The 20,031-nt window shown below is 39.0% G+C and overlaps 2 protein-coding genes across 3 annotated transcripts; one reads left to right on the top strand and one right to left on the bottom strand.

The window, feature by feature from the left end:
* Positions 1-1,395: 1,395 nt before the first annotated feature.
* On the bottom strand, positions 1,396-8,302 carry LOC109904670 (c-Myc-binding protein-like). Its single transcript, XM_020501853.2, has 5 exons — positions 8,050-8,302; positions 7,656-7,728; positions 7,409-7,457; positions 1,922-2,051; positions 1,396-1,682 (listed from the first exon to the last, which is right to left on the bottom strand). Exons 1-5 carry the CDS (start codon positions 8,062-8,064, stop codon positions 1,638-1,640), a joined length of 312 nt encoding a protein of 103 aa, XP_020357442.1. The 5' UTR covers positions 8,065-8,302; the 3' UTR covers positions 1,396-1,637.
* A 4,148-nt stretch (positions 8,303-12,450) lies between these two features.
* On the top strand, positions 12,451-18,964 carry LOC109903436 (ras-related GTP-binding protein C). 2 transcript variants are annotated; one of them, XM_020500144.2, is made up of 7 exons: positions 12,451-12,959; positions 13,171-13,374; positions 13,932-14,131; positions 14,646-14,760; positions 14,885-15,027; positions 15,711-15,859; positions 16,106-18,964. In XM_020500144.2, the coding sequence occupies exons 1-7, from the start codon at positions 12,774-12,776 to the stop codon at positions 16,225-16,227; spliced, it is 1,119 nt and encodes a 372-aa protein (XP_020355733.1). In that variant the 5' UTR covers positions 12,451-12,773; the 3' UTR covers positions 16,228-18,964. The 2 variants fall into 2 exon arrangements, with proteins under 2 accessions (XP_020355733.1, XP_020355732.1); XM_020500143.2 differs by having other exon boundaries at positions 16,070-18,964.
* The last annotated feature ends 1,067 nt before the right edge of the window (positions 18,965-20,031 follow it).

The following is a 20,031-nucleotide window of genomic DNA, read 5'->3' as shown; positions in this document are numbered from 1 at the left end:
TGCAGATGTCCTCAAATAGCATTGATATTGTGGCCCAAAGCCCACTGATCAAATCAAATCAAATTTATTTATATAGCCCTTCATACATCAGCTGATATCTCAAAGTGCTGTACAGAAACCCAGCCTAAAACCCCAAACAGCAAGCAATGCAGGTGTAGAAGCACGGTGGCTAGGAAAAACTCCCTAGAAAGGCCAAAACCTAGGAAGAAACCTAGAGAGGAACCAGGCTTTGTGGGGTGGCCAGTCCTCTTCTGGCTGTGCCGGGTGGAGATTATAACAGAACATGGCCAGGATGTTCAAATGTTCATAAATGACCAGCATGGTCGAATAATAATAAGGCAGAACAGTTGAAACTGGAGCAGCAGCACAGTCAGGTGGAAGTTGAAACTGGAGCAGCAGCATGGCCAGGTGGACAATGTAAATTTGACAATCATTTGACAATGTAAATTATACATACTTATGGTGCTGTGGTAGGGGATTATATAAAAAATGTATTTTTACTGAACATTGATTTGTTTTCACAATTGTATAACTTCCTCTATAAAATAAAGTACAAATATTCTTGAATTTCTTAAATGAATCTAATAATTTCCCTATGGTATGGGTTAAAATATCAATCCAAACAGAGACAGGCAAGAACATTGACTTAAAGTAACACATTTTAAACCCCACCACAGGTTAGAAGCAGTAATGTCTACTATTTTTTGGGCATTGAAATAAGGGGCAAGTATCAGTTGTTGGGAATTCCATCAAAACTGAACAAAAATATTTTTAAAAACGCAGCATGTAGTGTTGGTCCCGTGTTTCATGAGCCGATTTTTTTTTTAAATCCCTGGAATTTGCCAGACGCACAAAAAGCTTATTTCGCTCAAATGTTGAACATAAGTTGGTTTACATCCCTGTTAGTGAGCATGGTTATTACACCAATGCACCTTGTGCTGGGGACAAATGCCATAGATGTCTCAAGTGCAATTGACATGCTGACTGCAGGAATGTCCACCAGAGCTGTTGCCAGTGAATTTAATGTTCATTTCTCTACCATAAGCTGCCTCTGTCATTTTAGAGAATTTATCAGTACGTCCAAACGGCCTCACAACCGCAGACCACATGTAACTACGCCAGCCCAGGACCTCTGCATCCGGCTTAGTCACCTGCGGGATCATCTGAGAGGGATGGTGAGGAGTATGTCTGTCTGTAACAAAGCCCTTCTGTGGGGAAAAACTCATTCTGATTGGAGCTTCCGAGTCAAGTGAAATCCATAGATTAGGGCCTAATGAATTTCAATTGACGGATTTCCTTATATGAACTGTAACTAAGTAAAATCATTACATTTATATTTTTGTTCAGTATAGATACTGTAAAATGTAAATCAACCCAAAAAAATTCCATGAGAAATATTTCCTGCAAGAGTATTTATTGACTTAAATTGGAGATAATGGTAACAAAGGAGGTGCCTGTACAAAGAAGCCACATTTACTACTTAAACAAAATGACATTGCCTTAATAATGAAGTGTTATATATCACACACACACACACACACACACACACACACACACACACACTATAAAGAAATGATGGCTTTACATTAAGCGCCCCTTCCAAACAGTGAAAAAAAATAACAATTCAACCAACTACATTACTCCGCTGCTCCATCCTCAGGTGTTGGTTCATACTGCAGAAGCTATAAAACAAGATAGAGCAAATTCAGCTATTTGCAAGGTACCGATATTTAACATTTTCAGGGATGGCTTCCCAGACAAAGATTAAGCGTAGGACTGGACTTAAAAGCAGGGACAAAAACATTTAAAAATAAAACTCGATTGAAAATGCTTTCTAGTCCAAGCCTAGGCTAAATCAGTGTCCTGAAACCACCCCTTGCAATTCAGGAAAAATATTTGATTATCCAGCAATGCTGCTGACCCTCTTTCTGAGTTCTTTGTTTTCCTCCATGAGCAGATCACACTTCTGCTGTAGCTCAGACACCCCCAAACTGAGGGTCTCGGCATCTGCTGTCTCCACACCAGCCACACCAAGGTGATGCTTTAGAAAGCTGTGTTTAGGTGAAGGCTATTCTAACTCTTTGTTGTTGTTAGATACAGTGAATAAGTTATTGAGATAAGATAGAGCTGATGGTGCATAGAATGGAGCATAGAATGGAATGTGACCGAGTTCTCTTCCAGAGGCAATGTGTGGTCTAGGGGTAGCAGCTCTACCACTAGACCAGCCACATTCTAAACTCTTATTTTTTTAATTTAACCTTTTTTTAACCAGGTAGATCAGTTGAGAACAATTTACATTTACAACTGTGACCTGGCCAAGATAAAGCAAAGCGACAAAAACAAAAGAGTTAAAAGTCCAGTCAATAACACAATAGAAAAATATATGTACAGTGTGTGCAAATGTAGAAGAGTGGGGAGGTAGGCAATAAATAGGCCATAGAGGCGACATAATTACAATTTAGCATTAACACTGGAGTGATAGCTGTGCAGATGATGTGCAAGTAGAGATACTTGGGTGCAAAAGAGCAAGAGGGTAAGTAATAACATGGGGATGAGGTAGTTGGGTGTGCTATTTACAGATTGGCTGTGTACAGGTACAGTAATCTGTATGCTGCTCTGACAGCTCATGTTTAAAGTTAGACTCCAGCTTCAGTGATTTTTGCAATTCATTCCAGTCATTGGCAGCAGAGAACTGGAAGGAAAGGCGGGGGGTGACCAGTGAAATATAACCGCTGGAGCGCGTGCTACGGGTGGGTGTTATGGTGACCAGTGAGCTGAGATAAGGCAGAGCTTTACCTAGCAAAGTATTATAGATGACCTGGAGCCAGTGGGTTTGGCGATGAATATGTAGTGAGGTCCAGCCAACGAGAGTATATAGGTCGCAGTGGTGGGTAGTATATGGGGCTTTGGTGACAGAACGGATGGCACGGTGATAGACTGCATCCAATTTGCTGAGTGTTGGAGGCTATTTTGTAAATCACATCGCCGAAGTCAAGGATCAGTAGGATAGTCCGTTTTACGAGGGTATGTTTGGCAGCATGAGTGAAGGAGGCTTTGTTGCGAAATAGGAAGCCGATTCTAGATTTAATTTTGGATTGGAGATGTTTAATGTGAGTCTGGAAGGAGAGTTTAGTCTAACCAGACACCCAGGTATTTGTAGTTGTCCACGTATTCAAAGTCAGAATTGTCCAGGGTAGTGATGCTAGTCAGGCGGGAGGGTGCGGGCAGCAATCGGTTGAAGAGCATGCACTTAGTTTTACCAGCATTTAAAAGCAATTAGAGGCCACGGAAGGAGTGTTGTATGGCGTTGAAGCTCGTTTGGAGGTTTGTTAGAACAGTGTCCAAAGAAGGGCCAGATGTATACAGAATGGTGTCGTCTGCGTAGAGTTGGAGCAGAGAATCACCCGCTGCAAGAGCAACATCATTGATATATACAGAGAAAAGAGTCGGCTTGAGAATTGAACCCTGTGGCACCCCCATAGAGACTGCCAGAACTCTGGACAACAGGCCCTCCAATTTGACACAATGAACTCTGAGAAGTAGTTTGTGAAATTGGCAAGGAAGTGATTTGAGAAGCCAAGGTTATGGAGTCTGCCGATAAGAATGCAGTGATTGACAGAGTCGAAAGCCTTGGCCAGGTTGATGAAGACGGCTGCACCATACTGTCTTTTATCGATGGCGGTTATGATATCGTTTAGGACCTTGAGTGGCTGAGGTGCACCCATGTCTAGCTCGGAAACCAAATTGCATCGTGGAGAAGGTACGGTGGGATTCAAAATGGAAAAGATTTTAGAAGGGCAGGGCAGGATGGATATAGGTCTAACAGTTTGGGTCTAGAGTGTCTCCCCCTTTGAAGAGGGGGGATGACCGGTGGATCATTTTAGGAAGAAAGGGTCCAGATTGTCTTGTCCAGCTGATTTGTAGGGATCCACATTTTTCCACTCTTTCAGAACATCAGCTGTCTGGATTTGGGTGAAGGAGAAGCAGGGGGGGCTTGGGAAAGCTGCTTCAGGGGATGCTGAGATGTTGGCCGGGGTAGGGGTAGCCAAGCGGAAAGTATGGCCAGCCATAGAAAAATGCTAATTGAAATGATGGATTATCGGTATTTATCGGTAGTGACTAGAGGTCGACCGATTATGATTTTTCAACGCCGATACCGATTATTGGAGGACCAAAAAACCCGATACCGATTAATCTGACAATTTTAATTTATTTATTTGTAATAATGACAATTACAACAATACTGAATGAACACTTATTTTAACTAAATATTATACATCAATAAAAATATATTTAGCCTCAAATAAATAATGAAACATGTTCAATTTGGTTTAAATAATGCAAAAACATAGTGTTGAAGAAAGTAAAAGTCCAATATGTGCCATGTAAAAAAGCTAACGTTTAAGTTCCTTGCTCAGAACATAAGAACATATGAAAGCTGGTGATTCCTTTTAACATGAGTCTTCAGTATTCCCAGGTAAGAAGTTTTAGGCTGTAGTTATTATAGGACTATTTCTCTCCATACCATTTGTATTTCATATACCTTTGACTATGGATGTTCTTATAGGCGCTTTAGTATTGCCAGTGTAACAGTATAGCTTCCGTCCCACTCCTCGCCCCTACCTGGGTTTGAACCAGGAACACATAGTCAACAGCCATCCTCGAAGCATTGTTACCCATGCAGAGCAAGGTGAATAACTACACCAAGTCTCAGAGCGAGTGAAGTTTGAAACGCTATTAGCGTGCACCCCGCTAACTAGCTAGCCATTTCACATCGGTTACACCAGCCTAATCTCAGGAGTTGATAGGCTTGAAGTCAAACAGCGCAATGCTTGAAGCAGAGCTGCAGGCAAAATGCACGAAAGTGCTGTTTGAATGAATGCTTACGAGCCTGCTGCTGCCTACCACCGCTCAGTCAGACTGCTCTATCAAATCATAGACTTAATAACACACAGATGTACGAGCCTTAGGTCATTAATATGGTCGATTCCGGAAAATATCTCAAACTAGACGTTTATTCTTTCAGTGAAATACAGAACCGTTCCGTATTTTATCTAACGGGTGGCATCCATAAGTCTAAATATTCCTGTTACATTGCACAACCTTCAATGTTAAGTCATAATTATGTAAAATTCTGGCAAATTAGGCAGCCCAAACTGTTGCATATACTCTGACTCTGCGTGCAATGAACGCAAGAGAAGTGACACATTTTCACCTGGTTAATAGTCTGCTAACCTGGATTTCTTTTAGCAAAATATGCAGGTTTAAAAATATATACTTCTGTGTATTGATTTTAAGGAAGGCATTGATGTTTATGGTTAGGTACAGTCGTGCAACGATTGTGCTTTTTTCGCAAATGCGCTTTTGTTAAATCATCCCCCGTTTGGCGAAGTTGGCTGTCTTTGTTAGGAAGAGATAGTCTTCACAGAGTTCACAACGAGCCAGATTAGCTGGCAATATTAACTAAATATGCAGGTTTAAAAATATATACTTGTGTATTGATTTTAAGAAAGGCATTGATGTTTAGGTACACATTGGAGCAAGACAGTCCTTTTTCGCGAATACGCTCCGCATCGATTATATGCAATGCAGGACACGCTAGATAAACTAGTAATATCATCAACCATGTGTAGTTAACTAGTGATTATGATTGATTTGATTTTTATAAGATAAGTTTAATGCTAGCTAGCAACTTACCTTGGCTTCTTACTGCATTCGCATAATAGGCAGTCTCCTCGTGGAGTGCAATGTAATCAGGTGATTAGAGCATTGGACTAGTTAACTGTAAGGTTGCAAGATTGAATCCCCGAGCTGACAAGGTAAAAATCTGTCATTCTGCCCCTGAACAAGTCAGTTAACCCACCGTTCCTAGGCCGTCATTGAAAATAAGAATGTGTTCTTAACTGACTTGCCTAGTTAAATAAAGGATAAATAAAAGGTGAAAAAATATATATTTTATATTGGCGAAATCGGTGTCCAAAAACCGATTTCAGATTGTTATGAAAACTTCAAAAATATATATATATAATAATAATAGGCCCTAATTAAATCGGCTATTCCGATTAATCGGTCGACCTTTAGTAGTGACAGTGTTTCCTATCCTCAGTGCAGTGGGTAGCTGGGAGAAGGTGCTCTTATTCTCCATGGACTTTATATTGTCCCAAAACGTTTTTGAGTCAGATCTACAGGAAGCAAATTTCTGTTTGAAAAAAACTAGCCTTAGCTTTCTTAACTGTATATTGGTTCCTGACTTCCCCAAAATGTTGCATATTGTGGGGGCTATCCGATGCTAATGCAGAATGCCACAGGATGTTTTTGTGCTGGTTAAGGGCAGTCAAGTCTGGAGTGAACCAAGGGCTGTATCTGTTCTTAGTTCTACATTTTTTGGAATGTGGCATGCTTATTTAAGATGGTGAGGAAAGCACTTTTGAAGAGAACCCAGGCATCCTCTATTGACGGAATGAGGTCAATATCCTTCCAGGATACCCTGGCCAGGTTGATTAGAAAGGCCTGCTCTCTGAAGTGTTTTAGGGAGCGTTTGACAGTGATGAGGGGTGGTCGTTTGACCGCTGGTCATTACACACACAGGCAATGAAGCAGTGATCGCTGAGATCTTGGTTGAAGACAGCAGAGGTGTATTTAGAGGGCAAGTTGGTCAGGATGATATCTAAGAGGGTGCCCATGGTTACGGATTGAGGGTTGTACCTGGTAGGCTCCATGATAATGTGTGAGATTGAGGGCATCTAGTTTAGATTGTAGGACGGCCGGGATGTTAAGCATGTCCCAGTGTAGGTCGCCTAACCGCACGAACTCTGAAGATAGATGGGGGCCCAATCAATTCACATATGGTGTCCAGGGCACAGCTGGGGGCTGAAGGGGTCTATAACAAGTGGCAACGGTGAGAGAATTGTTTCTGGAAAGGTGTATTTTTAAAAGTAGAAGCTCAAATTGTTTGGGCACAGACCTGGATAGTATTCAAGAACTCTGCAGGCTAACTACACCCCCTTTGGCAATTATATCTTGTCAGAAAACGTTATAGTTAGGGATGGAGATTTTAAAGACATCGCATGCACAACCACAATTGTAGATACGGATTTTGTGATGTAGACAAACTCTACCCTTGACCGAGTTGCCGGGGGGCTGTAGACACCAGACTTTGGTCAAGGTCATTTCCCCGCCCAATGACTAGGCCTACATGGGCCATGTTCAGTACGAAAACATTCTTGACCTGTGCAGATAGAAATACCACAAATAGAGCCTTTGTCAGAGATGCATGTTTGTTCTACATACATGCATCTCTCATCACAAATTAAATTTAAAATGACAGGAACCATCAATAAGATCAGTTAGTTTAAGACGCTTCTGTTATATCAATTTGGACTATTACCAAACCAAGACAAAAGGATACTCCAAAGCATTATTAGGTTTCTCTGTCTCTTCGTATAGGGCCACCAACACTGCAAACAGCAGGACTGTGGTTATGGACATTGGTGGTGATGTGTATAGAACTCAAAGATACTACGTTTACACAGCCTTTGCAAGTGGTTACAGTTAAAATAAAAATTTAAACAAAGTTTCTCACACAGACAATGGCTATATGCATACATAGTCTATGCATTGTGGCAGTAATGTCCTTGAATTTCTGAAAGACCTACCATTGGTGAGAGTGTCAAGAACACCCGCTTTTTCGAGATACCTTCGAAATTGTTCCCTCTTAGATTCAGAACCCTGAAAGAAACAATAAAGAAAACACATTTAAAAGGCTGTAACAAAACAAACGTTGTCCATTTGCAGCAACTAGCTTACTACTTCAGTTACTTGACTGTTTCCGGGCAGTCAGCAAGCAGAATACAAATATGTTTAGTTGACCATGAAGTTTGAAAACGAACTACTAAACAAGCTAGCCAATAAAGCGTGAAAGTTAAAGTAATAAATTAATGCAGGTAACCTTAGCTAAAACTACGCTAACAAGTGAAAACACAGGATATGAAAGCGATATCTTCAAACCACTCGTATGAAGTTAATTGAAGAAAGGTTTTGTATACTTACTCTGTAATAGGACATTATGCCTGGCGACCAAATATGTTGCGTTATGAAGATAAGTAAACTATCTACAGCTGGAAATATTTATCAAAAAACTAAGCCTGTGTTGTATTCATTACACAGATTCTGTTGCAAAATGTCTCATCTGTTGCATAACGTTTTGCAACAGAAACGGTTCACTCCAAAGGGAAAACGTTTTACAACGAAAATTCGAGTTTCTATTGGACAAATTGTGGTAGGACCCTCCCCGTTTCGTTCCGTTTCTCTGTTTGCTTCCGTTTAGTTCTTAAACGGTAAACGGTTTCCGTTGCAAGACGTAATGAATATACCCCCGACTGCTCTCTTCCACCATGGTAAGGTTACGACTGCTAAAACTATGATTAATTTGTTGTATTTTTATTTATTCATACCATTGAATTATTCCACAAGATATAGTCCCGACACAAATCTAGGGTTGCTGCCCAAGCCGGCTGGTCATTTTGTCATTTTTTAAAATCAATTATTATTATTATGAACAAAACAAATACAAAAACAGAAATATACAAACAAGAGTACATAGACAGGGGTGTTACATATCGAGATACATTTTCAATTTGACAAAAAGTGTACATATTGCTTTTTTGTTTTTACACTTACTGATCATTTCTAAATATTTCAATCCTATCTCAAACAATGTGAAGATAGGTTTGTTCTTCGCCCACTTCATTTTATGAATAAAGAATCTGGTAGGAAAAATAAACAAATTAACAATGAAGGTTAAATCGGGTCCATATAATTTGGATAAAAATAAAACATAATATCAGAGTCTCGCACATTAATATCAATTGTAGTTTCTTTTAAAATAAAATACTCTAACGCACTCCAAAATATTCTGACATAAGAACAGTCCCAAAAGAGTTTCTAGGTCACAACCACAAAATAGGTCTTTACAGGGTAGATTCTATGAATGAGTTTGTATAATACTTCTTTCACCTTATTAGATATACAATATTTGCCAGACAACAGCGAGACATTGTTCCAGTTCACTTGTCCTAGAGCTGTAATTCCATTATATTTTAGCTGAGGGGATAGTAACATTTTGACATAGTTTTCTTATATACATGTTACTACATTAATAGTTTAAAATGTCAATTCCTTCTAGCTGTATTGAGGCTACAAAATCCTCAACAGTTGAACTTGGAGTACTGTTATAATCTCCCAAAAGAAGAATGGCGCCTTTATGGACAGCTATAACAACTTTTTGAAAATCCTCAGGAGTGAATGTAACATTGTGTGTTCTCATGTGTTCTGGATAATCATACATTTGTCCATCATTATTCAATAAGTGTTTAACCCAGATAATGCTGTTGTAAAACCAGTTCTGGAAAAACAAAGACTTGTTTTTGTATTTTATGTCTTTATTATTCCAGGTTGTATATCTATGTGGGGGAAAATTATGTTTTTTACATGAGGTTCCAAGTTAGAAGTGCTTTTTATGAAAGTTAGCTAGGTTAATTGGGATCTTACCCACATCAAAATTGCATTTGAGTAAGAATTGTATACCATCAATCTGTTGGAATATTAAATTAGGGATTATATTTCAAATGCAATCCTTATTTCTTAAATCGTTTTGTATCCATTTGATCTTAAAGATTATATTAGAGGTTTTAAAATCCAGAGCATTCAACCCTTCCCCACTTTGAGTGCTACATATTACTGCTTCTCTTAAATAATGAGGTTTATTCCTCCACATGAAGTTAAATAATTTAGAATCAACCGTTTTAGTTACTGACAGAGGAACATCCAAGGCAAGGGAGGTATAAACTAATCTGGACAGACTTTCAGATTTTGACAAAAGTACAGTCCAGATAAAGAAAAATCTCATAATAACCAGAAGTTAAATCTCTTTCCAATTTTCTCTACAATAGGAGATCAATTTAAATTGGCCCTTTCTTTCTGATCTTTGCTAACTTTAATACCAAGATATGTGACCACATCTTTTACAGGGATATTACATACTGAGTTTAAGTCACATCTTTTCAACACAAATAATTCACATTCCCTAATATTCAGAGATAAACCAGATACATGTGAGAAGACATTAATACACTCAATAGCTTTCCAGGCTTCATTATAATCTTTTTTTTTTAAATGGTGGTGTCATCAGACAATAATGAACATTTGATCTCTCTATCTTGTATCTGAATACCCCTAAATCTATCCGTATAGATATAAAGTGCCATAACTTGTGTGACCAATAAAAATAAGAAAGGAGAAATTGGGCATCCTTGTTAAATTCCGCTTCTAATGTTGAATCTCTTTGAAGTTCCATGGGATAATTTAACAGAGCATTGCTATTATTGTGAAGTGTCTTAAATTACACTTTGAAAATATTGACCAAAACCAAAGTCTCAAAAATAAAATAATGTTCTACTGTATCAAAGCCTTGTAAAAGTCTACAAATAAAATAAAGCTATCTTCCATAATGTGCTCATTGTAGTCTATCAAGTCCAATACTAGTCGAATATTATTACATATATGTCTCCCCTTCATAAAACCAGACTGGGTATCATCAATGATTTTGTCAAGACCTTTTATGTCTTTCTACAAAGATGCATGCAAGTAGCTTTCCATTATTGTTCATTAATGTGATTGGTCTCCAATTTTCTAACATCATAGGATTTTTGTTTGGTTTGGGGATAACAGAAATGAGGCCTTGTGTTGCAGAAACAGGCAGGACCCCTAAATGAATTGCCTCCTTAAAACATTAAATATACATTCAGCAATATCCTCCTGAAAATATTTATAGAATTCACAAAAAAGGCCATCATTCCCTGGAGATTTGTTCTCTTTTATCTTGCTGATAATTTTTTTACATTTCATTCATATAAATTAATTAATCACAAGACTTTTGGAAGTCTTCATCTAGAAAGGCAGATATGTCACTAGTAGGACAGGCATTACTGGTGTAAAGATTACCATAGAATTCTGAAACATATTTTGAAATATCTTTGGGGTTTTCATTTTCTTTGCCATCTATATTAAACTCATGAATTGAGGTCAATTCAGATTTTCTCATGAAATTGTAAAATGATTTTGTGTATTTTTACCTTCCTCCAACCATCTCCTTCTTGATCTTACAAATGCCACTGTTGCTCTCTCTTCATTCATTGGGCCATTTCTAGTTGTAAAGAGAATAACGGACCCTTTCCTTCTTCATCAAGGTCCTCCATAGAGATTAGAAAAAGTATTTCCTTAAATTTATTTTACCTCAGTCTTTTAAGTTCAGCAATTTCTTTACCTCTCTTCGTGGCTGTTTGTCTTTTTTCATACTTCATTAATTCCCAATATTTCCCATAAGACTTAAATGGTTGGGCTTTCCTCAAATTTTGTTGTATAATATCTTAGGCAATGATCTTGAAATTAGCATCTTCCAACAGTCTACTATTGAGTTTCCAATAACTTCGACAGTTCAAATTGTTGGATTGCCATACTGGCTGGCAACGTTCTTGCTCTTCTGAACAACAGTGTCCTGACAGCAAGGTTTTATTCAAATCTCTGTTGAAAATGAAATGTTAGTCTAAAAGAAATATGATATAATATGCATTTTATTGTGATGATCAAGGCAGGTAGCCTAGTGGTTAGAGCTTTGGGCAGGTAAGCGAAAGGTTGCTGGATCGAATCCCTGAGCTGACAAGGTAAAACTGACTCATTCTGCCTCTGAACAAGGCAGTTCCCTGGTAGGAAATCATTGTAAATAAGAATTTGTTCTTATTAACTGACTTGGCTAGTTAATTAAAAATAAATAGCTGGGCTGATGAGACAGTAGATTGAGCAGTCAGTGGAGTAAATAGGCATTTTAATGTAATAGATTTAGCTGGTGGTAATTTGTGAAATAGACACAGGCTGGAATTGGCTTTTAACCAATCAGCATTCAGGATTAGACCCACCCCTTGTGTAAACAAAATTATAAACTGGGTGGTTCAAGCCCTGATTGGCTGACAGCCTTGGTATATCAGACCACATACCACGGGTATGACAAAACATTCATTTGTACTGCTCAAATTACGTTGGTAACCCATTTATAATAGTAATAAGGCACCACCTCTGGGGTTTGTGGTAAATGGCCAATATACCACGGCTAAGGGCTGTATCCAGGCACTCAGTGTTGCTTCGTGAAAAGAACAGCCCTTGGCCCCCCCAACAAACTAAATTCCCAACCAACGCGTGTCCCGGTACGCGTCCTCTATTCATCTGAATGTGTTGACGGTTGGAGAAATTGCTTGAGCTGCGCTGAAAATTCGAGAAGTAGGAAAGACAACGGGCCAATGTTCTAACACTGCTGTGCGTAGATGTACACGTTTTGGGCTATGATTAACGTTTTAGGCGGGAGAACCAATGAGATAAAGGGGGCGGGAAATACAGGTTATGGCGGAAGTGAGACAAAATTGGCAAGTTGATAAGCTAAACCCGGGGGTGTTGGGTAGCGGAAGTATAGTATACAATAATGTTGTTTGAGACTAAAATGCTGATATTTAGTTCGTAGTGAATACACCCTATAACAGAACTACCTATCGTCTATTTTCAAATCACGACTAGGTTGTGAACAACCAAGCAAAACCAGTAGCTAGCAAGCTATCTGAGTAGTTAGCGTTAGCACTAACTAGCCTAGCTATCTTCAAACAGGGTTGGATTTGACCAGTAGATTTAACAATCGCTAACGTTGATTTGTTTGGTGGAGTTGAGGTAAAATGTCGATTCAGTACGAGGAGCCTGCATTGGCTAGGAATTATGGTGTTGTGGACTCTTTCCCAAAGGATTTTGGCTACGGAGTAGAGGAACCAGATATCGAGGAGGAGAGCACGACATCAAGTGACAGTAAACCAAGGATCCTGCTGATGGGATTGCGGAGAAGTGGAAAGTCATCTATTCAAAAGGTGTGTTGCTATACTTCTGTTAGTTTAGTTCTCCAATAAGTTGCTGCTGGTCAGTTCTTCTGTGCATCAGTACAATGTTTATAATGTGTATGCACCATAGTGTTTATGCATAGCACACTACTCAAATAGTTGATTACCTAGCTAGTTAGTCAAGTAGTAATGTACACTGATTGTATTTGTCTCATTTAAACATCTGTTGTGCAATATCCAGGTTGTATTCCACAAGATGTCGCCTAACGAGACGCTGTTCTTGGAGAGCACAAACAAAATCTACAAGGATGACATCTCCAGCAGCTCTTTCGTCAATTTTCAAATCTGGGACTTCCCTGGTCAGGTGGACTTCTTTGACCCTACCTTTGACTATGAGATGATCTTCAGGGGCACGGGGGCTTTGATATTCGTCATTGATGCTCAGGTGAGAATACTAGAGGAATGTTAGACATCGTACTAGGGCAATTCCAAGGTAACACACTTTAATTATGCTTTAAAATGTATGCCAAACAAAAACCATTGATTTCAAAGATGAACAAACCATACAACTCTAATGACTACTTAGAAAACTGCAGATGCACAGTTTGGTAACAGAATAATGGTAAAATCTCCCTCAGTTTTATTCTGTTACTGAACTTTTTATCTGCACACTTCTTCCTGTTAATGTTTTTTTGTAAAATGTGCAGTGGAAATTGTTAAAAGTAGTCCTTGTGCATAGAGATTTATGGTTTAACTCTAAAATCAATGTTTTTTTTGTTAAGTATACATTTGAAAGTGAAAAAATTAGTCTCAGCATAATTCCGTAACCATGCAATTGCCCACTACCCATGGCAAACATTGAGAAGGCTCTTCTTTTCTACAGCAGTCCTGGGAGACTGACTGTACAGCCTACAGTTCCACTGATCTTTATTTATTTAAAAAAATAGGCTGATGCATTGTGTCTGCTCTACTTATGCCTTTGTTCTCTATTGGTTTCATCAGGATGATTATGTTGAAGCCTTGGGGAGGCTACATCTCACAGTGTCCAGAGCCTACAGGGTCAACCCAGAGATCAACTTTGAGGTGTTTATCCATAAGGTTGATGGCCTGTCAGACGACCACAAGATAGAAACCCAAAGAGACGTCCATCAGAGAGCCAACGATGACCTGGCAGATGCCAGCCTGGAGAAGCTTCATCTCAGGTTAAGGGCCCTACACACTTCACTCAAACTATGCAAACACAGCAACGACGTGTCATTTTCACATGTAGTTCTATGTACTTTTGTGTGGCTCAAAATTTGGAACGGACTATATACAGCGCTCCGTCGTTCTGTTTGCATGACGTGTGTAACGGCCTTTAGTATAAAGGACAAGACACAACATAATGAACGTCGGCCGTGCGCAGTAGATCACCTGCTGGGTCTGGACCAACTGTGGCTATTCAACATGAAGAATCTTAGGGAAATTAACAGTAGTAAATGTCAGCTGAAATTCTATGGTCAGAAGAGATATGAAGGCCACACACTTGCTTTTAATCATTTGTCGGCGCAGTCTGTTTTGTCCTTAACTGGTGGTAGGTTAGGTATGTGGCTGAATGTTACTCAGAGGGATCAGCTTGTTTTTGACCTAACATGTTGGGAGAGGAACTATTAGAAACACAGGAAATATAACTGCGATCTCAATTCTCTCTTTCTCCTCTCTCTTTCCATGTTTCAGCTTTTATTTGACCAGCATCTATGACCACTCTATATTTGAGGCTTTCAGTAAAGTTGTCCAGAAGCTCATTCCTCAGCTACCAACATTGGAAAACCTTGTGAACATTTTCATATCAGTACGTATTATTTTGACCAATAAGCTGATTTGAACTGATGCTTGTTTTTCTGTACTTCTACACAAATCTCAACAGATAATGTTTCTTATGTCAAAATTGCCCCTGTGTTTTTATTTTTGGACAGAATTCTGGGATTGAGAAAGCCTTCCTGTTTGACGTGGTCAGTAAGATTTACATCGCCACCGACAGCTCCCCTGTGGACATGCAGTCATACGAGCTTTGTTGTGACATGATCGATGTTGTCATTGACGTCTCTTGTATCTATGGGTGAGAGAAAATCATATGCCAACTGGCAGGCCGAATTTGTCCCGCGGGTGGTTTTATTTGGCCTCCCAAGTTTTATAAGCAAAAAAATAAAAAATAAATAAACACTAATAATAAATCATTGTTGGACATAAGACTACAAAAACACCAGGAAATCAGCTCCAAGTGATTTTTATTTTGGAAATCTGTTCCCAAGTATTCCCACGCATAATAGAGAGACACGTGATCGTAGACAAATGTAAGAAAGGTTTCAAATTATTGCGTTTTAGTCAACTATTATGTGTTTGGGCTTCTTGTCGTCAATTTGCAGTCTACAAATCATTTGTAATTATGTTCCGGCCCCCGACCATCTGCTCAAGAAAACAATCACCCCTCGTCTGAATCTAGTTGATACCTTTCATGACATTTAAAAATGTGTGTATTGGACATCCTATTTAACTGTCTCTTCAATCAATTACATTGTACATGCTTGGGATTTATGTGAAAATCATTTGAGATGAACAGTGCAGTGAATACGCATCACTCTGGCACTGTATTCGGTTGAAGCAGGTGGTAAGGATGCTTTTGTGATTGTAAAGGTTGACAAGGAATCGTAGATTGCTGTGATTGTGAAAAGCTATTGTGGAGAGCTTTGAGTTTATTTTGGGATTGTAAAAAGTGAACAGCTTTGTGTTCTTCCATTGCAGCCTGAGGGAAGATGGAAATGGCAGTGCATATGATAAAGAGTCTTTGGCCATCATTAAGCTCAACAATACCACCATACTCTACCTGAAAGAGGTCACCAAGTTCCTAGCCCTCGTTTGTATCCTTAGAGAGGAGAGCTTTGAAAAGAAAGGTAAGACAAAAGTCTGGCACCATTTATAGGATTTAACCATTTATGTTAGCAGCCTATTGTTGATTTGACCGACATGCATATAGCCTTTAGAAGAAGTTTAACACGCTGCACTACCATGCTTATCTCATTTGTAGTGCTGGAAGATACTGGCCTAATTCGTTTTGAAATAAATTCATATAGCGTGATTTATTTTCTGATGTTTTCTTTCAGGTTTAATAGACTATAACTTCCATTGTTTCCGCAAAGCCATCCAGGAGGTGTTTGAAGTGGGGTCCTTGACACAGAGGACAGGCAGACTACAGCCAAGTTCGTCCAACAACAGCTTGTCCAGCGTAAAACTTGGTGTATTAAACGGAAGTGCTGTTTAGAGGAATGTAAGAAAAGCAAAGAGGTTTGGAATGCCTAAGCCACCGAGAATGGACAAGTAGTAATTGTCTATTTTACTTGGAAGGCTATGGACCATCAAAGGTGACACAGGGAAAAAGCAGGAAAAACCTTGAAAAATAACACTTGGGATGGGGGGGGGATGCTGTTCTGTGCAAGGATTGGAAAGGGTAAAAACACGCTGCAATGGACTAAACACTGAACAGAGTTGAAGCCAGCAAGCACATCTATTTTAAGCACCTCAATGTTTTTGGGTTGCATCTAATCACTTATTTGACCATAATGATTATTTTTGCTACAAACAGTTTTACGAGTATCAAGATGACAATGTCACCATTGTGGTCTTCCTCAGCACAAGTCATTTAAACAGGGCACTATCTGTGTTTTCCCGCTCTTATTTCAGGCAAGGTTCAACAGGAAGCAATGTTGGAAAACAAATTAATTAGGAAGCCTGCATTGAAACGGTAAATATCACTACCATTCAAAAGTTTGGGGTCACTTAGAAATGGACATTTCCTTGTTTTTGAAAGAAAAACATGTTTTTTTTGGCCATTTAAAATAACATAAAATGGATCAGAAATACAGTGTAGACATTGTTAATGTTGTAAAAGACTATTGTATCTGGAAACGGCAGATTTAAAAAAAAAAAAATAATAATAATAATAAAAAGAGAAATTTAAAGGAATATCTACATAGGCGTACAGAGGCCCATTATCAGAAACCATCACTCCTGTTTTCCAATGGCACGTTGGGTTAGCTAAGGAACTGCCTAGAAGGCCAGCATCCCGGAGTCGCCTCTTCACTGTTGACATTGAGACTGGTGTTTTGCGGGTAATATTTAATGAAGCTGCCAGTTGAGGACTTGTGAGGCATCTGTTTCTCAAACTAGACACTTTAATGTACTTGTCCTCTTGCTCAGTTGTGAACCGGGGCTTCCTGCTCCTCTTTCTATTCTGGTTAGAGCCAGTTCTGTTCTGTGAAGGGAGTAATACACAGCGTTGTACGAGATCTTAAGTTTCTTGGTAATTTCTCGCATGGAATAGCCTTCATTTCTCAGAACAAGAATAGACTGACGAGTTTCAGAAGAAAGTTCTTGGTTTCTGGCCCTAAGATTTTCTAATGATCAATTAGCCTTTTAACATGATATACTTGGATTAGCTAACACAACATGCCCTTGGAACACAAGAGTGATGGTTGCTGATAATGGGCCTCTGTACGCCTATGTAGATATTCCATTTTAAAAATCAGCCGTTTCCAGATAGAATAGTCTTTTACAACATTAACAATGTCTACACTGTATTTCTGATCAATTTTATGTTATTTTAATGGACTAAAAAAATGCTTTTCTTTCAAAAACGAGGACATTTCTTAGTGAACCCAAACTTTTGATTGGTAGTGTACATGTTAGTGTTATTGCACTGGACATTGGTTACTATGGTGCAAAGGGGTCTATTTGTAAGCATACAACTATAGATCTGGGACTATTGCTATATGTATTTCAACTTAGTTGATTTGATTGTTTTGGAGCCTAGCTAAAAACTAGGCCTTGTTCCTCAAAGATAACATTCCCCCATCTGGGAAAAAAACCACCTCGAAAAGTACTTGTGGTTGTAAACTATGATACTGTACCTACTACTCTCATGCAGTTATCAGTTTCAACTTGTAGCCAAATTCACTATAAAATGAGTTTACTGTTGGGCCAGTCAGTGCCCTGTGCTGCATAAAAACATATCTATTGAACTATACTAATGACAAAATGTGTGAATGTTTGCTGAAAGGTCTCTGTGTTACAAATACCTGGGTCCAACATTTTTTTTACATAATGTATTAATTAATTTAATCTTTCAATTACACAATTATGACTGGTGTGTGTGTGTGTGTGTGTAAAGGTATTTCTCTCTCTGATATGGAACGCTATCTGAAAGGTCAGTACAGTACTTACAGTATGTTTTTAGTAGTGAGTACCAACAACCCTTGTGGTATGTAGAGGTAATCATTCAGACTGCATCCCTACATAGTGCAATACTTTTGTAGTCTGACTGCCCATCCTCATCACTCTGGCCACATCCACTAGCATTTCTTGTATGGAGTGATCGATAGAGCAGTGGAATTCGATTCAGGATGTCAGGCAACTACTTTTGACCAGAGCCCTATGGGTTTCCCTATGGGCCCTGGCCTAAAGTACTGCACTATAAAGGGAATGCTTGAGGTCTCCCTAGACCCCAACTGTGCAAGTTATAATAACTTAATAAATTACCAGCGTTTCAAATGGAGTAGTACATGATGTTAGTCTTATTGGTTCTAGGGTGCTGTAGTGACTGACTCTTAGCATGCCTCCAAAGCGGCACACTATTCCCTATATTGTGTACTATTTTTTTTTTTACCAGGGCCCGGTCAAAAGTGGTGCACTATAAAGGGGATAGGGTGCCATTTGGGATATAACCTTTATGATGAAAGTGTTTGTTACTCATTTGACAACCGATTGGTATGATTCTATGATTCCATTGTGAGATAATGTTTGCATTGGTCTTTGTTCTGCTTTTGGGTGCAACGGGAGGTGAATCATATCGAATATGTTGTCAGATGCCATAAGGTTATAAATGTTTTTTTTATTGAGTGTAATTAAGCATTTAAAGCACTTGAATTAGAAGGGAAATTTGAGTGTCTCCCACTATTTTATCTGAAATTGTGTGAAGCATTAAAGATATTTTTTCATTTGAATATTGTCACTCATAACTGTACTGTTCTGAACATCCAGTCTACCTACCATTTTGGATCCTATACAGTAAATGTATTGTCTTGAACAAAACAAAAAATGCTTCCGAGGTTGAAACAAGTCACTTGCCTAAATTGAGGCTAGACGTGTGTTTCGAGGCTAGGGTTGCAAACTTCCGGGAACTTTCAATACATTCCCTGGTTTCCAGAAATCCTGGTTGGAGCTTTCCTGCTTATTCCCTCCTCATTCTGGGAAAACAAGGGAATTTATTGCCAGTTCCTAGAATTGTGCAACCCTAGTCTTGGCTCATCATGGCACTGCTGCTGTATTACAGTGGGCAGTAGATGGCACTATTGATCTACTAAGGAAAATAATCAGAGAAGCGGAGTATGATGTCTATGACTGTTAATAGAATTATAAATATCAGAGGTTCAAGACCAAGGACCTAACCACAAATGTCATGTAACGCACACCTAGATTGCTGTATGGTATTTATTATTATATGAAATACCTGGAGTCAGTGTTACATTACTTTGGTACCAGTGACTGTCTCTACATTGGTGACCTGACTTGAACTGTGTATACATGTGTCTGTATGGTCTATGCATTGTAGTCTTTAAGGTAGACCCACTGCATGCTGTTGGGAATGATCAGCTCAGGTGGTTGCTATCACCCAAAAATAATGTTCCATTATTCCATTACATAATTGACCCCCCCCCCCCCCCCCCCCCCCCCCAAAAAAAATGTTGTACATAATTGAAACATAGGACCTCTGAGCATCTTATAAGCCTTTTAACAGTACAGGGTGAACAACACAAGATAAATAGGTTGAAATAGTTAAGTCAGTTACATGTGAGATGAAACTTTGTTCATACTACCATGTGCTCATGCATTTGCATGCCTAATGGGTAGTGGCAGGATGGAGCCACAGCGTAACTCTTTAATCAACCCCAGACCTCCAGTTTAGACTGGTGGAAAATGAAGGTAAAAAAAAAGGAAAATAATATCTTGCTTGCCAGGGCTTTTTTCAGGAACCCAGCAGTTTCTCGTGACCGCAGAGTATTTACTCTGC

This window comes from Oncorhynchus kisutch, linkage group LG14, assembly GCF_002021735.2.
Source record: "Oncorhynchus kisutch isolate 150728-3 linkage group LG14, Okis_V2, whole genome shotgun sequence".
NCBI classification, from domain to species: domain Eukaryota; kingdom Metazoa; phylum Chordata; class Actinopteri; order Salmoniformes; family Salmonidae; genus Oncorhynchus; species Oncorhynchus kisutch.
The sequence above is the reverse complement of the archived record's forward strand: the minus strand, read 5'-3'. Positions and strand labels throughout refer to the sequence as shown.

Coding starts and splice junctions, on each gene's coding strand:
- LOC109904670 (XM_020501853.2), bottom strand. Junction 7,458..7,655: donor TCTTGACACTCTCACCAATG/GTAGGTCTTTCA, acceptor TGCTGTTTGCAG/TGTTGGTGGCCCTATACGAA. Junction 1,683..1,921: donor ACAAAGAACTCAGAAAGAGG/GTCAGCAGCATT, acceptor CTTGTTTTATAG/CTTCTGCAGTATGAACCAAC.
- LOC109903436 (XM_020500143.2), top strand. CDS start 12,774: ATGTCGATTCAGTACGAGGAGCCTGCATTGGCTAGGAATTATGGTGTT. Junction 14,132..14,645: donor CTGGAGAAGCTTCATCTCAG/GTTAAGGGCCCT, acceptor TCCATGTTTCAG/CTTTTATTTGACCAGCATCT. Junction 15,860..16,069: donor GGAGAGCTTTGAAAAGAAAG/GTAAGACAAAAG, acceptor GTTTTCTTTCAG/GTTTAATAGACTATAACTTC.